This window comes from Cynoglossus semilaevis, unplaced genomic scaffold (assembly GCF_000523025.1).
Source record: "Cynoglossus semilaevis isolate Cse_v1.0 unplaced genomic scaffold, Cse_v1.0 scaffold342, whole genome shotgun sequence".
NCBI lineage: Eukaryota > Metazoa > Chordata > Actinopteri > Pleuronectiformes > Cynoglossidae > Cynoglossus > Cynoglossus semilaevis.
Window position 1 is genome coordinate 288447 of NW_007585117.1, and position 19634 is coordinate 308080.

The 19634-nt window shown below is 40.0% G+C and overlaps 1 protein-coding gene and 1 long non-coding RNA gene across 4 annotated transcripts in view; one reads left to right on the forward strand and one right to left on the reverse strand.

The window, feature by feature from the left end:
* emid1 (EMI domain containing 1) overlaps positions 1-19634 on the forward strand; it is a 63955-nt gene that overhangs the window by 4401 nt on the left and 39920 nt on the right. For all 3 annotated transcript variants that reach the window (XM_025053695.1, XM_025053693.1, XM_025053694.1), the window contains exons 2-3: positions 6497-6610; positions 7573-7676. In XM_025053695.1, the coding sequence (XP_024909463.1) occupies positions 6497-6610; positions 7573-7676 (218 nt within the window). The remainder of the gene's footprint in view (positions 1-6496; positions 6611-7572; positions 7677-19634) is intronic.
* LOC103398616 (uncharacterized) lies at positions 14221-19271 on the reverse strand. Its single transcript, XR_523521.3, has 3 exons — positions 18228-19271; positions 18082-18125; positions 14221-17813 (listed from the first exon to the last, which is right to left on the reverse strand). It is a non-coding gene; the product is annotated as an uncharacterized LOC103398616 (long non-coding RNA).

Below are 19634 nucleotides of genomic sequence, written 5' to 3' on the forward strand. Positions count from 1 at the left end.
CTCCTCTTCTATCGTCCCCTCCTCTCTTCCTTCCAGTCTTCCAGTTTTCCTATTCTCTTTTTTCTCCCCTTCTTCACACTTCCCCCATGTCGTTGCTCACATCTCCTATCCTTTCTTTGCTTCTTCATCTTCTTCTTTCCTGCTTCCTCTCCTGCTTCCTTTTCTCTCCTCCTGGCTGTTTGCCACTTCTCTTTTGTCTCTTGTTCCCCTCAAGTATTCCCCCCTCAGACAGATTTCTAGACATTCTAGGTTTATATTCAAATTGCATGTCTTTGACTGTTTAGTCCTTCGAGGGAGGGGGCAGATTAAAAGACATCTACATCTCCTCTTTCTCCTCCTCCTTTTGATTCTGCAGTATGTGAACAGATGGAAAAAAGCAACCTTCTTGTCATTTTACACAGTTTAACACAGTCTGCTGCTTACCAACCGTGATGCTGATTATCATGATTGATGCAGAGGGCACAGGGTCCAAGTTAAATCAGGGCAGAGAGTGACTTTAAACACAATGTATGAGTCCTTTTGGCAGGTTCGTAAGCCCTCTGTCAGCGTTTGCCTTCATTTCCTATTCAGCACGTTTCTGCTTTCCTCTTCTGTTTTACTGTCTTGGCATCTGCAGTGTTGGAAACAGATGGACTAAAGCTGTGATTTTTTTCCCCCGTCCCTTTAAATTTGTCGACTTTTCTCTCTGTTCTAACTGTTGGATGTGGCTGTCTGTGACTGTGAGGGATGGTTGATGATTTATTTAGCTTGGGTCCTGCATTCAGCGTGTGCCATGTGTGCTTAGAGACCCGATACTCGCTGAGGGCCCGCGTGGTGCAATTTGCCAGTGAAACAGCACGGTGCTGGTGGGTTTCACACTTCATAACACAAAGGCGCCTCCAGTAAGTAAAATGTTGACTGTGAAGCATTTCACAGTCAAAAAAAAAAAAAAACAACCCTTAAAGTGCTGTGCACCTGTGTTGCTGTTTAAATTAAAACTCAATAGAGCATTGTATTGTGGGTTTGAACTGCAATATAGGTTCTAAAGTTCTAAAACAAATTTACCCATAAAAGTCGCAAATCTATGTCTCTACATATCCTCCATTTAAGTGTAAATACAATTCTTGTGAAATTGCTATCAGAGAATTTCTCCTTACTTATATTCTTGATGATGAATTCGTCTTTTTGTTAACTTTTTGCAGTGGATTTGGTGCTTTTTCCTAAATTTCTTAAATTGTGTCATCCAAGCATTAATAACAGTTGTAGATGGCAAACAGTGCCCATGAACATTTTGATGAGGTTGTTGTTCATTATTTTGTTGAAGAAGATGGTTAAAAAATGTATTTTATCATAAGACAGACTTTTATTTCTCTGGTCTTTCATATAATGAAGAGACAAACTGCCATGTTCCTGGAATTATGGATAATTGTGACAACATAATATTTGTACATTTTTGTTAAGTTGTCATTTGGTCCATCAAATGCAAAACATTTGTCCAAAACTGAAAAATATGAGCGTCTTTACCATTTTTTTTTTCCACCAAAGCCAGTTTTTTAATTTACTGTCATACAAGCGAATAAACCAAAACATCTTCACAGTTGGAAGAAGAAAACAGGAAAACATAATGAAAAACATTCTTTTATTGAGTACATTCTTACTTAGTGAATTATTAATAATAAATAATGCATTAGTCCTAAAATTGGTGGATTGGTCTTGACTTAGTAATTACTGCGGTCTCTAATCATTAGGTTTCTGTCATTTCTAATTCAGACCCTTGTTATACAACATTTATTTGTGTATGAGAAACAGAATGTTGGGAATCCAGCATCAGAAGCATCACTCCGAACAGAGTGAATACTCCCAGTCAGATACTTTGCGTTAATGTGATAGAATACGCGGCTAATGTGATGGTAGAGATACATGAACTAAACTGCACAGAGGTTTGACTTTTCTTTAAAAAAGAAAGATAAAAAACAGGTAGTGCATGGTATCCCTGAAACTTAGCACTTAACAAGAAAACCAATGAATTACCTTAGAGAGTGTAAATCAGTTTTTCACTGTCTTGATCAGTGTGAGGATTTCAGAACAACCTCTAATAGAAATAAGGACAATGAGCCTTGGAATACATTTAATTAAGCAACACAGAGAGAACAGAGAATTGTGGAGTGCCACAGAGCAGAATCCACAACTAGTTTAGTGTCACTCACATCTGGGTGATGCAGGTGTTTGGTGTTGTTTCATTTAGGAAATTGTAAACCATGTCATACCATCTGCCTTTGTTATTTTTTTCACAGAAACCACAGAGGATGGCATTTTCTCTTTGGTAATAGCATAAGTGCAATGCAAAGAGAGAGCAAGGGGGGAGATCATAAAACCTAGTCCCACTTCCCTTCTCGTACCCCCCAGGTGTCAGTCTTAGCTTTCCCAGGTGAAACCTCCTCAGCCTGGGAATGGCAGAAGTTTTTCTGTTGGGTCTGGAGGATAAATGGTGGGGAGGAGTCAAAGACTCATACCCCCCTCCTGGCTCTACCTGTCCACAGCTGCGTCGACGTTTGAAATTTCCACCCTTGATTAGAGACAGGTTCCCTGGACAAGACAGGAAATAATCATAGGATCATAAAGGTCTGTGTTCTGTTGTGCTGATTTACAGCTCATGGATGTTTGAAGTCTGTGAGAGCTGTGTTCTCTTATCTTTATCATTTACATTGTTTAACATCATCCATTGATTGTCACTTCTTGCATTTGAGAGGTGGTGAGCTACTGAAGGATGGAGCGTGTAAAATCACAGGTCAGAAAATGTGTTGTAGAGCTGTTTCTAATGATCCAAACCAGTTGACTAGCAGATGTATTTTGGCTTTACTAAAATAATGGCCTTTTTTCAAAGGATGTTTTTAATCAATAATATGCTATATAATATTTTTTACGATTACATTATTGAGGCTGTTTATTTTAATGTCTTTGGATAAACTGTGGGGTTTATAAAAAGTGCTCACACTGCAAAAGAACTGAGCCACTGTACAGGTTGATCCAACTCAAGCCAACATCCACCCTGCACTGTTTTTATTGAAGAATAATGACTTCTGCTCTGGACAGTCACACTGGCCCAGTGTTTTCCAAGCCTCAAATTCTAACACAATACTTTGAAAGGTTTATTTTGACAAATAAAAAAGGAGAGTTTGGAAAAATAAACATCCTAAACCTTGTTAACAAACATGTGTCATCGTCCTAGGTCACAAATGTCCAACTCAAATTCATACTTAATTTGATCTTTGTTTTTTTTTTGCCATGTTTTCTTAGTCTAAGTTTAGATCATTTCTAAAAGTCTGATACTTTAACCAAACCAGAGATAAACTTTTTTGACTTGCACATTTACTGTTAGCAAAATCAAGACTCAAAGCATCTCAAAGTCTGGTGTGTAGACATTAGGACAACTCTCTACAATTTGGTGTTTATTTCAGTAAAGACAAAAGCTCTAATTAGGTTGGAAACGGCTTGCATACGATCACCATGAATTCAGACCTGTGAGGTAACGCTAACAGAAACAGAAACTAATGATGTTTACACCAGAAACAAACCAGTCCAGGTTTCCTCTTAAAGCTGTTCAAGACCCCCCTACAAGGAATAACCGACTGGAGTCCAAGTCCATCTCAGAAGAATACAGAGGTGTCAGAGTCTGAGGAGGGACATTAGTACAGTGGTTCCCAACCTTTTTTGACTTGTTACCCCATTTTACATCACAAATGTCTGGTAGTCCTAAAGAAATTTTTTTAAAATTTGTTTTTGATCATGTTTGTAGTGGCGCTTTAGCCCAGAGTCAATGTTTCTGTCATTGGTGTGGAACCCCAGGGTTCACCTCCTGGGCAAGTTTGAATCCCGGTTAGGGCAGTTGGTACCTTCCAGTGGACTCACCACCCACAGGAAGGTTCAGGGGGGTTGGTACGGTGCAGTGTGATTTGGATGGCAACTGCTGCGACCCGGTAATGGATAAGTGGATGAAAATGGATGGATGGATGGATGGATCATGTTTGTTATACTATCTTGTGATTACAATTTAGCCATGTTAGTGCTAAGAGTGACATTGTATTGTCCCTGATCATACATACAGTTGGACTAATTTGCCTTTACAAGGCTGAAAGTTTATACCGAACAATCCACAACTTGTGAAAAAAGAACAACTGCAGCATCCTTAACTGAAAGAAGAAAGTACTACAGTGCTTCACTTGTGTACTACTATTTTCCCTCAACTCTTTTTATCGATTACTAGACAATTCAGGCAAATTGAATTCCATATTGCACCCCAAGGATGAAGAGCTACATTAACATATTCAGCATTTTGTTGCTCATATGGTAACATAACTAATTCTACAGTAAACCCTGCACCTGCCCCTGATGTACGGTAAAAATAACTCCCAACTGCTGACACTCTTGGCCTACTTAAATACACTACCAACGAGGGCAGTAGGCCACTGAACTGCGGTAGGAAAATACATAACACTGTATCAGTACACAGTATTTAAATGAAGTACTGGGCTCGATACCGATACTGGTATCTGTAATCGGTGCATTTATCACAGAACCTTCACCCAAGTCTCTCATTATTATCTTTTTACCTTGGAAAAACCTTAGTCCAAAAGTACCATGTGCCACTGCACTGGTCTTCATCAATTTCTCAGAGGTGGAGCAGTGTGCATGTGTATGTGTGTGTGTGTGTGTGTGTGTGAGTGTGTGTGTGGTTAACACAACATGTGGAGATTGTTACTGTGAGGTGGTTCAGAGCCGCTTCTCATCCTCCCCCTTCTGCAGTTTCCTTTACTGTAAACTGCCTCCTGCACACACACACAGACACACACACAAACATTTGGTCTCTTTGGTAGGAACATTGTCCCGCTCCTGCACACACACACATTGGCAGCAGAACACACAGCGTAGATTTCTCGCTGCAGGCCACAACAGGACTCCTTTGTAGGTTTTCACATAAAGCACCATGTCTTTGTGTCTAATCATTGCCTAAACACAGGCTAAAGTAATTGTTTTTCTTTGTTCTCCTTCACCTATGGCCACACATATGCAATCAGTCCAGTATTTACACTATTCACTTTAAATAAATATAAGAGAAAAGTATGGAAGCTGGTGTGTTATGCCAAATAACGAAGCGGTCGGCATTTTCTTGATTTGATAAGTTGATGAAATGAAGTTCCTCTCATGTTTTATATGTCCCTTGTCCCTGGTCCACATATGTTGTCCTCATACACTAATGGCAGCGTTTTCCTTGTGAGCTCTTTAATCTGTATAGCCTTTAAGAGCACAACAAAGCAAACAGCTAATCATTGACATGACATAAAGTACCGTAAATGCATTTAGATATATGATCATGGACAAGTCAACCTGCTGAAGGTCAAACTAAGCATCAGAAATGGAAAGAAAAATTTGTTTTATTTGACGTTTAATGTGGTGTGGATGTTGGTGGGTGTGAACAGGAATGACAATCCTTGTCATAAGGAGGTAAATAAAACTATACCTCAGTCCAATTTCTCTGATTTCTATTGCCAGAATCAGATGTTAGAGAGTCTGGATCCATCCTGTTCAGACTGCTGCTGGAGGATTAATGGTGTAAGGAATATTTTCTTGGCACATTTGTTATAAAACATGACAATGAGTTCACTGTGATTGGCCTCCACTGTGTTTAAAAGGGAGATTCACATCACCAATGTGCAGCTGGCAAATCTGCAGCAACTGCTGATGTTATCCTGTCAATATGGTCAATAATCTCTGAGGAATGTTTTCCAGCATTTCATCGGATCCGTGCCATTGAAAATTGAGCCAGTTCAGAAGGCAGATTTTTTTTTTTTAATAAAATGTGGTGAAACTAGATCAGTTTACATTGTTCTCCTGTAGAGAACATGAAATATGTACGTACACATGACACAGCCTGCTTTAAAAAATTACATCCTCACAGTCAGACTTTAACCTCTCAACCCTAAATAAGCAGGGCCGGTTTTCCTACAGCCTCAGTGGACCTTCATAATGTCTTGCTTGGCCTCTGTGGAAAACCACTACACTCGTGACCCAGCATTAACCTCTGCTTAAAAACCTCTAATCTCCCTGTGAGACCCGGTCCTGTTCTTCTTTGCTCCCTCTGAAGGAAGACTTTACCTCCTCAGAGAGCCAAATTGCAAACGGATGTGTATTGACCGGGGAGAGACTGCAGTGTAAATACGGCCCACAATGCACTCCTGGCCAAATCTCGTGGCTGATAAAAAACTGTGTAAACACCATAAAGAAGTTTCAAAACAATAGGGTGGAGAAGAGAGGGGGAGGAATGAAAAACCCTGGAGGAGAAGGGTTTATTGAATTCGACAGCATGGCTAATTGACTTTCATGAGTGTGCTTTTGTGTGGGAACGCTTCTCTGAAGGTGTTTTTGAAATACACCTCCCCCAGTTTCAGAAGTGATTCACTTCTGAAACTGGGATTTATTACAGTGTTGTTTCAGTCCTAAATCCTTTTCTCTCCTTTAGGAACTGGTGTCCTCACACCGTTACAAAAACTGTGACCTGCCAGGTGCAGAATGGTACCGTTCTCCAGAGAGTTTACCAAACGTGCCGATGGCCACAGGGATGTACAGGAGGGAGGTGAGTAAGCCACGGAATGTTAACCTTAACACTGCTGCTGAAGTTTAAATCCATAATCAGCAAAAAACACAATGTACGGTGCGGAAGTGCAGCTGCGTTTACTTTGTGCAAACTCTAACTTTTATGATATCAGGGAGACAAAAGTCAAACATGAAGCCACATTATTGAGGCCAGGCTCATTCAAAGAATGAGGGTGAAATATTTTGACAAATACTGTACATGTTTGACATTTACATGAAAGGCCCAGACCTGAGGTAGACGACTACCTGCCCTGCAGAATTATTTACTGTGTATTTACTACAACAGTATTCAAAATGATTTTGGATTTGGAAATATTTAGTTGTAATTTAAGATGAACACTTCACATAGAAAACATACAAAACATAAAATCTACCTATCAGTCAGTCATAAACCTTTAGAACCAAAACAAAACCTCTTCGACCACTCAGTGGAAGAGTGTTTAGTACGAGTCTCATTACAGCATCACTTTGATTTTTGATTCCCTCTCACTGGTTTCCATGTTGCATGTGTGTGGGTTTTCTGCTGGTACATCAGTTTCCTCTGACAATGTGTTAGGTCCATATTTACCATATTTTTTTGATGTGAGCAGTTGTTTGTCTCTTTGTAAAATCCAGTTGACCCTGACACACATATGCTATACTTTTTCTCCCAATTTTTCCCTAAAGAAATACAACTACTGACATTGATTTCCCTCGATTTACACTTCATTAACAAAATATTGTTAGCCAATATGTGACAAGTGGCCCACATTGTATAACACAATCAAAACATAACCCACTTTGTCTTACTAAAGTAAATCACAGTCATTAGTTTGAAGAGATATCTAAAAAAACAACTACATTTTTCAAGCTGTACCTTTAAAGTGAACATGGGAAACATCATTCCATTTTGTACAGACTGCAGAAAGGTCGTCATTTCATCGTATACGTCTGTTTTTCCAGCTACAGGACTGTTTTTAGACCTTCCTACAAAGTGGTGTACCGCACAGTGACCTCTCTGGAGTGGAAATGCTGTCCAGGATTCACTGGTGCTGCCTGTGAAGAAGGTAGGGTCCACATAGGCAAGTGCTGTAACATGAGAGAGGGATCTGGGTGTCAGTGTTTAACATGTCAGACCATTTGTTGTGTCTTCATTCAGCAGAACTCTCTTTAATTGGCTTCTAAAAGTGTTCTCATCGTCTGCTGTGCTTTAAGTATCATGTGAACAAGTGAAGAGGAATGACTCTCTCATGGCTCAGATAAGTTAAAATTCTGTGACCTTTTCATGAAGAGTCAGGCCTTTTCCACTTTGGTGTTCAGTTTTATCTTCCAGTCATCATCAGGGCTTCATTTTGTGTGGTTTTTTATGGTGGAACTTTATGGTTCAGATGTAACCTTCTTTTCTTAAATTGTATATATATATATATATAAAATTTAATATATATATATATATAATTTAATATATATATATATTTGTTCTCTTTGTTCAGCATGTTTGCGATACATAGCGTAAGCTAACAGCAAAGTCATTTTAAAATTCTGCGTACTTCCAACAGCGTTGTGACAAAAGCGTTAAAATTCTGGCCTAACTTTAACCGATAAACCAGAAAGTTTAATTAAAAATTAGGTTAAAGCAAAAAACAAACAAACAAACAGTTAGCTTAGCTGCTGAAAGCAGTGGTTATTTTTCTTTTTAATGCTCTCCCTCTAAGGTAAGCTAAGAACAAGTCCCAGGCTTCCTCCTCCCTCTCGTCCCCCAGGCGGTGGCTGCTGGCTGCAGCTGTACAGTGTAAGTCTGAAAATCTGCAGAAACTTCTGCTTTCATATCACTGCTGAGAGAATATCATGCTTGTTCTAGACTTCCCTTCTGTGAAACTCATGTACCAGTCTTGGTCAGAAAACCAGTCATGGAAAAAAAACACATTGTTAAACTATCCAATAAAGACGTTGCTGGAGGAGATTCCTTGTCAGCCCTGATGTTGTTGGGCCGTGGAGCCCAAGGGGATGCTGGGATTAGCTACTTATCTGAGCGTCGTTCGGGGTGGTTCGGATCACAGGCAGCGCTAAGTGAAAGTGACACTTCACGGGGCCTTTACTCTCCAGCATGTGGATGCGATCCAGGGCCACTGTCCGCTTTGTTCTGCTCCTGCCACATGAGCAGAACTTCTTGCCAGTGCAGAACCCGATACCTGGCTGCCATCTGCCTCACTCATGGTTTTAATGCAGAAATAAAACCATCGTAGTTGTGCTTAATTCTGTTGCAAAGTGAAGGTTGAAGCTGCATTTGTAGTTCACTGGGTTTAGGTTTCACCTCCAGTTTTTTTCAAACCCTGTGTGTGGCTTCATCTGCAAATCTTAAGACATTTCTTTGTGGATTTTACAGCAGCTGTAAAGACTTCTTGAACTTTTTATAAGGCTTAATTAAAGAGGACCGTTAGTGGAGGCTGTTTTTCTGCCTGCATTTTCATGCCTGCTGTCTATGTTTGCCAATTAGAGTTATTTCATTCTGAAGTAAAACTCATTTATTGCTGCAGATATTTAAGTAGCAAGTCACATGGCGGCAACTCAAACCCTTTGTGTGTGAAGAGGCAAAAAGACGAGCATTTAAAAACCTTAAAAAATATTAATGAACACAGACAAATTAGCAGAAGGTTTGCAGTATGTTCATGATCAATAGCAAAAGGGAACTTGCAGCGTCTTGTTAAAAACTAGTCATGTGGAATTAGGGCAATTATGAAGGTGGATGTGTACCTAATAAAGTGGCCAGAGAGTGTATAGTATACCCCTGAAGTCTGGTATTGGGGTCATATACTTTTTTCCCACCGTATATCACCCCCTTCTCACTTGTGCTTCAGAGACTGTGGAAAATGTGCATAATCTGGTCATTAACTTATGCTTCTCGGCGCTTACTTCCACCGTTTCCTCAGCAGACAACCTCAAAAGCTCCAGCCATGTCTGCTTCTCAAGGCCAGTCTGCTTTCCTGCAGATCTCTGTAACATGTATCCCAGCAGGCCCTGTTCATAATGTGTAAATATGCGCAAGAAAGGAGGAAGTGACTTATTTTGTGAGGGCAGAGTTTTCAGGATATGCTTACACTTCAGTTCAGATATGAGAGTTGTTTTCTCTTGCGTGCCTCTCTTCTCACTCATCGTCCTGCCAGCAAACAGGTCAGCTACAATAAATCAACCAGCTGAGAGTAGATATAAAGTGGGAAGAGATTATGACATTTTGTCATCCAGTCATAAACTGGCCTGTGAGCATTTCTGGCTGCTTGTCTTGAAACCGACGGCTTCAAAAGCAAAACATTACATCACACCCAGGCTGTAATAAACAAACTCACTCCATCAGAGTTCGGGCGGGTAAGATAACACTCCATCAGTCAGGCACCTTTTACATCTACTCTCTTTCTGGATGGAATTCCAGGCCTGTGGTGTAATTACTGTGTCCTAATTGTTTTCTATGAGGTTTGGGAGATATAGTCTTACTCTGGACCTGGAGCACAATGGTCTTTATCTCTGATTGAGCTTGAGCAAACAAACAAACAAACAAACAAACAAAAAAAACCCCACTAATTATTTGCAGATGTAGGCACTTTAATTTGCCGCCAGATACTGGGATTAAATGTATGCCTGTTTGTCTTTGGCATTCCACGTTTAGTAAATGCCTGTTTTGAGATTAAATATCCCAGCTAAGTACAGATATCACAATTATATCTTATTTGGCGGTAATTTTGTGAAATGAGAGTATCAACTCTAATGCAAGAAGCAGGATTTTTAGATTAGAACTGGCTCTGAGGACCATCTACTGTCCCATACAGGCTGCTTCAGCATTTATGCACTCTACACCAATAAAATCTTGTCTTGTGTTTGCTAATTTTTGACAGCATCCTGAAAATTGTTTAGCTGTCTATTTGCTTTCACAGAAAAAAAATATGAGGCTTATCACAGGAGGGGGGCACAGTGATGCACAACATATGAAGAGACGTAGACTTGAATTAACATGCTTGTCAGAACTTTGCTAAAGGGATCCCCATCAAACCGTATCTCACAGCCGAACGGAGGCTGCAGTTTTTGGGGGTTGCAAGCTGAAAGGCACAGTCGTGCTATATAAAATAATCCTTTAGAAATGTAATCTGTATTTTCACAGCTCAGCGCAGCTTATCACAGGCCTACACGCTAAACCCTACGCTTTAAACATCAGTCAGTCATCCCCAGCTGGGATATGTGTTTGTCTGAATGCCAGAACGAAGGCGTGGGTGGGACGGCAAGGTGTTGAGGATTTGTACAGTAAGTTTCACAGCTGCTTGCTGTGATTAGCTGTCTTTATGGAGGCTGACATTATTAGCAGTGAGAGGAGGGAGCTCAGTTGCGGAGGATGAAATGAACAAGAGCGAGCGGCTGACCTGTACTCCCACTCCTCTCAGAACACACTACTGCACGTCCCAGTGAGTACAACACCCTCTTTTTTCTTTTAGACACATTCTTGAATTCTCTTCTCATTTTGATGTTTCGCTTGCTGGTTTTAAACCTTCCAGTCCATCTCCATTCACAAAGATTAGGGAGAGAGGTGAGCTGCAGCCTGTGCAGAAGTGACCATAGCAGCTGATATTTATGTATGCACAACTTTGAGATCAAATTGGAAGCAGCTGATGTTGAGGAAATCTGGGATGTAGGCCGTTATGAGAGTCATCCAGCTCTTTAAGCCCATGCTTTTCCTCACAAGAGACCTCTCATAAACATTATTAATTAAGGAACAATGCCAGCACAGACAATATAGAGCTGACCCAAAATAAATAAACAAAAACTGAAAGTTGTTGCTGGAACAAGTGCTGGTGCAATTTGTGTCATAAAATATACCACAACACTTTGTTCAACATTATTAAAGGTACATTATATAATGTACTATTTTACTGCCTTGTGATAGTGCAAGCTGGGTATCACATTGGTAAGTACATGGCTATTACACTATAAAAGAACTTTGTGAATAAATTGCTACAAGAACAATCTACATACAGACATATATCTTGTTGGCATCCATTGAGTTGCACTACTGCCACCAGCTTGGTGGGTATAACGTTAGTATTTTAAGTCTAAAAACAAAAATATCTTTAACAACTTCCAAAAAAAAAGTGAAAATACAGGTAATAACCAAACATCCAGCAGATAAGTTTACTTGCGAGGATGCTCAAAAAAACTGAGCAGCTAACTTTTTTTATTATTATTCTAATGATTTACTGATGATTACTCTCCTTACTTTGCAGACTGCAGAACATAAATGCGACAGTAATTCAAACTCCCTTTGCTTTTATAGTTTCCATACGTCCATATTTAAAGGTCAAATGCAGTGGTAGAATATATTTTCTCAGCAGAGTCTGGTTCACTCGGTTTTACAGGAGACAGTTATAAATTTTGTTTTATAGTAATATCTGTTTTATTTGTATGATATCGCATCCATACGTAAGAAAGCACATTTGGTTTACTGCTTCATGCTACATTTCTTGACCTGTATCTCTCCTCTGTTCCTAAATCTAAAATAAATTACTTAAAGAATTGCAGATGCATACTTCTTTTGCTGGATCTTTTTTTTAAATGCTTTATACATGGTTAGCCTTGAATTTGAGTTAAGTTTTATGCGTCTGGCACCAGGACTGGAAGTGCTTCTTCTGCTTACTGATTTATTTATTATTTCTGAAGACTTCACTGGGGAGTGCATTTAAAACTATTTTTCCTGCAGTCTAGGAAGAAATCAAGTGTGCCGAGTCAGCAGTGCAAACAACTTTTAGTGGATTTAGTGGAATCAACACACATGCATTCAGGTCCATGGCAGCTGGCGTATTCTTCTGTCCCCAATAAAGCAGTGGTATTTCCCCCTACACCTGGCCATGGACTGGTGTGCTCGAGTTCACGACCTACAGTCGTGCAAGACTTTTACAACCCAACAAATCAGGCAGTCGGGAGCAGATTGTCATCATGTTCCAAGATAAGAATGGACCTTCAGAGTCCTGACCTTTTTAGATCCTCTCACCAGCAGTGGTGTGGGCTTTATCTGCCTTCTGTCATCTCTGATCCGTTCAACAACTGGTGTCATTAAAGCACATTAGCCTGTCGGCTCCCTGTCCTTTAACAAACCAGCGACTCTGCACTGTGCAGCTACAGGACAGGATGCATAGCAGTCTCACATACAGGGCTACTGTCTTAAAGGAGGCACCAAGAAGGTGAAGAATATTTGGTGCTGTGATGTGAGTGCTGAGACAATCACATTATTGATATAGAAGAGTTTACCGTATTTAAAGTCAGATTAATTCCATTGAAATGAATGTGTTAATTAAGTTAATCAGAATAAAATAAAATTAGATTAACATCTCATTGAATTTTAAAGCTATGGTGCAATGAAGCACACATTGTATTTAGACTGATTAAGGTTGTTGAGGACAAGGGCTTCACCTCTCATCTATCTGCTGTTATTTATCATCAGTTCAAACAAAATACATACAATAATATTGAGGAATGCTGACACCTTTCAATTATTTGTGATTAATCACCATTACTCATGTTAATGTGTAATCATGATTAATGGTGATTAATCAATTTATACCATGGGATCAATCAGGTTAAAAATGTGAATGCTTTGACAGTAAACATCAGAGGGGGTTCTAATCTACAACCCTTGACCACATGCTGGACTGTTGCCTATAGTTCTATGGTTTCATTTGTAGATCTGCGGACTTTTGGTAGTGTGTTGTAAAATGTGTTCAATATGATCACATTTAGAGTAAAAAAAAGCATAAGACAGGACAGTAGTGAAAACTGTGCATGTGTTCTATAATGAACAATGCAATAGGAATCTGGTTGCAGTTGCTCTTGGTTAACCACCAGTATTGCCTGTAACAAGACTCCTATAGGAGGCTTTTGTTCTGTTTTATTATCTGAAAGTTACTGAGGAAATGTTCACTGAAAACTCAGGTCAAGACAGAAAAGACAATACTTTCATTTCAGTTGCGAAAACATTCTCTTGGGGTTCCACAGTAAAACAACTTTGCATGATTTGGAGCCTAGCGAGGCTAATTCATCAATCTGTAGCTTAGTTTAATATCAATGGTTAGATTAAAGATCTTAAACATGATTGGAGGGAAAGCATCTCTCTCATGGAGCCAAGCTTCTTGACTGAAGAAAAATGACCTCACTTAGTGAATAGATGAAAGAGAAAAGAGAAGAAGAGTTCCAATAGAGGCTGCCTCCAGAGATGAAATGATATGTTAAGCTGAAGCTTAACTGAGTCTGTTTTGTTTCCAGTAAAGTGGTGTTTTCACAATGAGCTGTGTTGGTGTTTAAGTTACAGCCATAGGTAATAGGAGTGAAAGAATATACGACAGTATGTCTGTCTTTGTTTCTTTTGGTCTGGTGTTCTAGAGCAGTGGTCCCCAACCCCTGGGCCGCAGACCAACACCAGTCCATGTGTCAAATGGTACCGGGCTGCACAGAAAGAATGGATATCTTACATTTTTATTTATTAATTTATTATCTGATTCTATACAACGTTTTATTTTGAAAAACTCTACTTTTCTATAGTTTAGTTATTCACTGTCTGTGTGGGAGAACACTTAAGTTTTCTCATTTTGGTCTATTTACAATGTAGTTTATGAAACATTTTTACTGCATGTATTTAATTTATTGACGTGTGCAGTGTGACATGTCTCTTTTTTCATTAGTCTCTCGTTCCCATTTATATCCATATAAGAACATTAAGAGCCACTAAAATCACATGAGAAGAGAACAACAAAATATGTTTTAAACTAGATGTTCCGTATCAGCCCATGGCTCTAGTTCACTCCCAGTAGTTCTGATCATCTCGCTGCTCATTTGTCTCGGTTGTTGGTTCATAAACACTGTGCTGACAAGAGAGCTCCAGTGTTGTGGCTCTGTGGGTGGGGATTTGATGATGCCAAACTCCAAGTCCTTCCTCCGCCCTCATGTACACAGAACCAGAAACAGACCACCACATCATAGAGATGTTGCTGTGGTGTGTTGTGGTGACATCATTTATGGCTTTGCATGTCATAGACCTCCCAAACACACTGCCTCCCTACAGTCCCCCTCCAGCCGCACATCTCTGTTGGACACAGGACTTTTGAATAAGAATTTCAGATAAATCTCTTCTGTCTGGCTTTTAAACTCCACTATGAGAAGGTCTTGTGCATACATTTCCATTTGCTCATGTGGTTGATACCATGCTCAACAGGGATGAAGGGAGTGGTGCTGATGGTTGTGATTAGTTCTGGACTGGAGAGGAGAGTAGAGAGCGAGATTGGATGAAGTGCACCAGAAGTCGGTCTAATTAGAGACATGCCTAGTTGGCTTTCAGAGTTCAGACCTGACAGAGGAGCAGCCGTTCTCCTGCAGGAGCCAAGCTCCTTGACCAAAGGAGAATGACCTCACTTGACTAAATGAAAGAGAAAAGAGTGCAGGATAATAGAGCTTAGCCTCTAGAGATGAATTGATATGTAAAGCCGCAGCCAAACACAGCTGGCAAAGTGGGATTTCACTGTGAGCTGTACTAGTCCTAAACATAAGGAGTGGTTGGTGAAAAATCCTTCCAGTCTATCTACCTTTTGTTTGTTTCACTTCTGTCTTCAGGCAGGACAGTGCATGCACTTGCCAAACATGAAAAAGACTGGAGTTGTAATTCAGACTGACTGGAGGAAATCCAGAACTGAGTTCGCAACAATATTGTGTGCCAACTGTTTTTGTCAGAGTTCACGCTTCATCCATCATTGAGCAGCATGCAGACTCCAGTGAGTTCTGCACTCAGCTCTAACTACAGTTGTTATACAGTGTAGAAAACTGGATTCTAAACTTTAAGAATCTGGTTTACGACTTCATCGTTTTTGTTTTTAATAGAACCTGAAAAAAAGTTATTTTAGAATTAACAGAATGTAGTCATTTAGGAATTATAATTTAACTTGGGGTTTCTTCACCCATTTTGTCATGGCCTTAGATTTATATGCTTATTAATGGGATTGGGATTGGGGTTTTGGATTAGATTTGTGCGGACAAGTCAACATTGTCTTTGGCCTTCTGATGATTGATCCATCGGGATTGTTTTAGCAGTGCCTTGGAAATAGGAACTAATAAAAAACAGTTATGGTGATAATGGTCTTTTCCTCTCTAGTATTTTATAAACATTGCCAAGTGTTCAACTTCAGACCAACTACAAATTTCAAGTTTGCAAAGCAAATTGAGTTCCTCACGTTAGAGAACTAAACTCACCTCTCTCTTTTTCCATGTGTCAAATGGCGAAAGCGTTGTGTTTAACACACAACTCTGTACATTGCGGATTACTTCAAACTTATCAAGCATGTAAGATGTGCATCATTTAGGACAGAAGTCATTACTGTCATCTGTCTGGACTGATGGACTCTTCCATGTAGAGTCTGCAGAGACATTTCCTGACAGACCTTCTCTCCATGCTACCACACTTCCATTTTTACGAGCTGCTAGCTAACCCGGAGATGGATGTTTTCTTACGATGCACCTTATCTCTTGACTTCAGAGTTAAAGAGTCTGGTGAGCACTGGTGAGTCAGGGTTGGGAGTTTAAAGTCAAGAAGCCTAGCAAGTTAACAACAGGACATACCCCTAAACCTCTAAACCCAGGTCTGCATTCGGTCCCCTTCAATGCCCCCTGGGACTCATCCAGGGTCGTCTTAACTGCCCTGGTGTTGTGGTTGGATTCTCGCCATGGCCAGAGCTTAGTTGTTCGTGACAATGTGCTTTTACCCTGCTTCAATCAGGACCATAAATGCATTTCAGAGAGAGAGAGAGGGGGAGAGTGTCTGTGTGTTCCTGTTTCCTCAGGTGTTTATGGCTCTCTCACTCATTCATGCTGAGCTCACAGCGAGAGTCTGGCAGCAAACAAACATGCACGCTCACACACACACGTGTCTGAGCCTCCAAAAAAACAGCTGCTTTCATAAACACAAGTGTGTGGATCCCATTTGTGTTCACTGACAGACAATTAATTTGAAGTTCTTGCTCGGAGGATGACCCCGGGTCACACAACTGAGTAGAAAAACAGTGGCTTGAATGTGCTGAGTGGCTGTAATTAAAAGAGCTAGTGTGCGAGGAAGATGCACTGCGTCCTCTCACATAAGCTACGGCATGTGTGACTTCTGACAGACACGGTAGTAAATCACTCCCACTGTTTCAGACCCAGGGCTAAATCTGCTCAGAGGGCTGCTGTCACTGGCTGTTGTTTGAGCGACACAGGATGATGTCATTCACCTTCCCTCCATGTTGTTTTTCTAAATGTGGGCCATGTGTGATCTCATGAGACTGGCTATAATTCAGGACAATAAGCAAATTGAACTTCGCTAGAATGAGCTATACATTTTGAGAGTTTTGATCACAAATTAACTATTTACATCTAAGTTTCTTAGGCTAAAATAATGATTTCACAACTTAAGAACCCTGATTCTTATCATTCACTGCAAGTTATAAATTTCTAATTTGTTGCTGTCTTGCAGCCAAAAGATCACTGGTTTGTTGGTTTGGTCCCAGTCTTTCTGTGTTTGCCTGTTCTCTCCTCTCTTCTCTCTTTATATATAATAAAACTGACTCTCATTTTACTCACAAAAAGAGGATGCTCTTAACATCTTTTATCTTTATAGATGAATGGACTGAAGAAAAGTACAGGTTTAGGTTTGGCTTTATTACACCCCTGCTGTTTTCACAATTATAAAACAAAACCTAAACAGAGTGGAAGTCATAGACTCAGATGTTTTGGTACTGGGCCACAGCCATTTTTGAAATAGCCCCCCTCTTTGTACATTCTTCGTCATTACATCCTATTTACCAAAGACCTAAAGGATTATTCCCCGTTAATGCATTTTATATGAACTCTTTGCTTTGCTTGTGTAAACCTACCTACTGGTGTAAACAGAGCTCTATTGAAGCACAGATACTAAATTTCCAGCCAGATGGATTTTGGACCTGGAGACAAGGTGGAGAATTACAGCTTTTTGTCCAGGTCCAGGCTCGGTGCTCACATCCTTTTCATCCCTGGGGTCTGGCTCTGAGGGAAGGATAATCTGTGTGTTTGTCTCAGAGATGGAGGAAGTGATGAGGGTGTAAAAAGAGAAGTGAAGCTGTAGTAGTGAAAGGCTGGCATGGCCCCAGTGGCACACGTTTCCTTTACAGCTGTCGCCACTAGGAAAGACAAGAGAAGGGAGAATGAAAAAATTCAAAAGGTGGCATCTGTGTAAAAATAAGGTTCTGTTGGTATTTTAAGAATACCAATACATTATAAAAATGTATGACGATAACAGTGTGAGGGAAAAGTTCTGTTCATGTTACTATTAAAAGGACAAAGAACAGGCTGAAGCCACGAGAACATATTCATGTTCATATATCCTACTTAAGCACACAAGCACTCTTAAACGTAAACCAAATATATATTGTCTTTGTAGACTCTGACCTTTTTGGATCAGTGCACCGCTACCCCCGGGTGTGGGTAGGTAGCTATAGGGACACCAAAGGGATGAAAAGGGCACAGAATTGAGTTTTTTTTTTCGTTGCTTCAGAATAATGGCAATGATTGTTCCCTTAGAGGCTGCACTGTACCGAAACTATCGTAGGACATTTCTTGACATACTCATCCGGCGTCAGGCTTAAGTTTCGGAGACACCTCGGAGCTGCATGTTGTAAGGCGGTCATGCTAAGGCAGCACAATGTGTCCCTTTAAGTGTCTGAGTATCTGTAAATCAAAGGAGGATAATTGGGTGCAATTTTTATATGGCTTTGAAGTGTAATGGTTTTTTTCTTCATGGTTTTCTAGCTGAAACCTTGCCAACATGGGAGGCCACAGACTTATACTTTCATCATAGACGTGAACTCATGATGTGTGAGGTTCCAATCCACAGAATGACAGGAGAGGGCATGCTAGGAGATTAATTACAAATACTGGTCAGGATTATTCATTCATCAGAGTAGCTTTTTTCCTCTCCAAACTGGAATTTCTCTTTTCCCCTGGCTGCAACTGACCATACAGAAACTTTAGCCTCCGCTACCACTTTGTGTTTTGTTCTAAAAGTGCAGCTGAGTTTGCTGGAACTTTTCAGGAGGTTCACAGTCAACAGTCAGTTTGCTGCTGTCAGCATCCACCAAATTTCTCTGGATTTCTTTGACACAACTTATTTTAATTTTCTGCAAGCACAACACACAAATATAAATAAAATACATTTTTTAAAAAGTAACATGCTTAATCTTCCCTGAGCAATTTTGATCTGAGCCCAGCAATTAATAACCAATAAAATAACGATGCATGTGATGATATGATTCATCTGCATCAACAAATATTTCTTTCAATGAATAAAATGAAAAAATGTAATTAATAGCAAACATATAAATATTATTTTTTATTTGTTATTTTACAAAAAGTGTAGTCATAATGACGTATTGTAGTCTGCATGAACATAACACTGTGTACTTCTTTTGGCTTTGTCCCTTTTTTTTTCAGGGGTTGCCACAGCAAATCATTGATTTCCATCTCTCCCTGTTCTCTGCATCTTCTACTCTGACTCCAACTATCTATATGTCCTCTCAAAAATCATAAATCTCATAAATCTACAAATACACAATGTAGCTCCTTCTGACCTTCTCTGTACTTCTCCATCAGCATCCTCAAGGCAAATATTGCATCTGTGGTACTCTTCCTAGGCATGAAACCATACTGTTGTTCACAAATCTCCACTTCCTGCCTCAACCTAGCTTCAACTAATCTTTCCCAAATCTTCATCGTATGGCTCATCAACTTTATCCTTAAATGTCATCCCTCTGTAGTTGTTACAACTCTGTACATCACCCTTCTTATGAATTGGCACCAGAACACTTTTCCTCCACTCATCAGGCATCTTGTCAGTCTCTAAAATTCTGTTAAACAACCCAGTCAGGAAATCTACTTCCACTGGTATGTCATTGGGACCAACTGACTTTCCACTCTTCATCCTCTTCAGGGCTTTTCTTACTTCA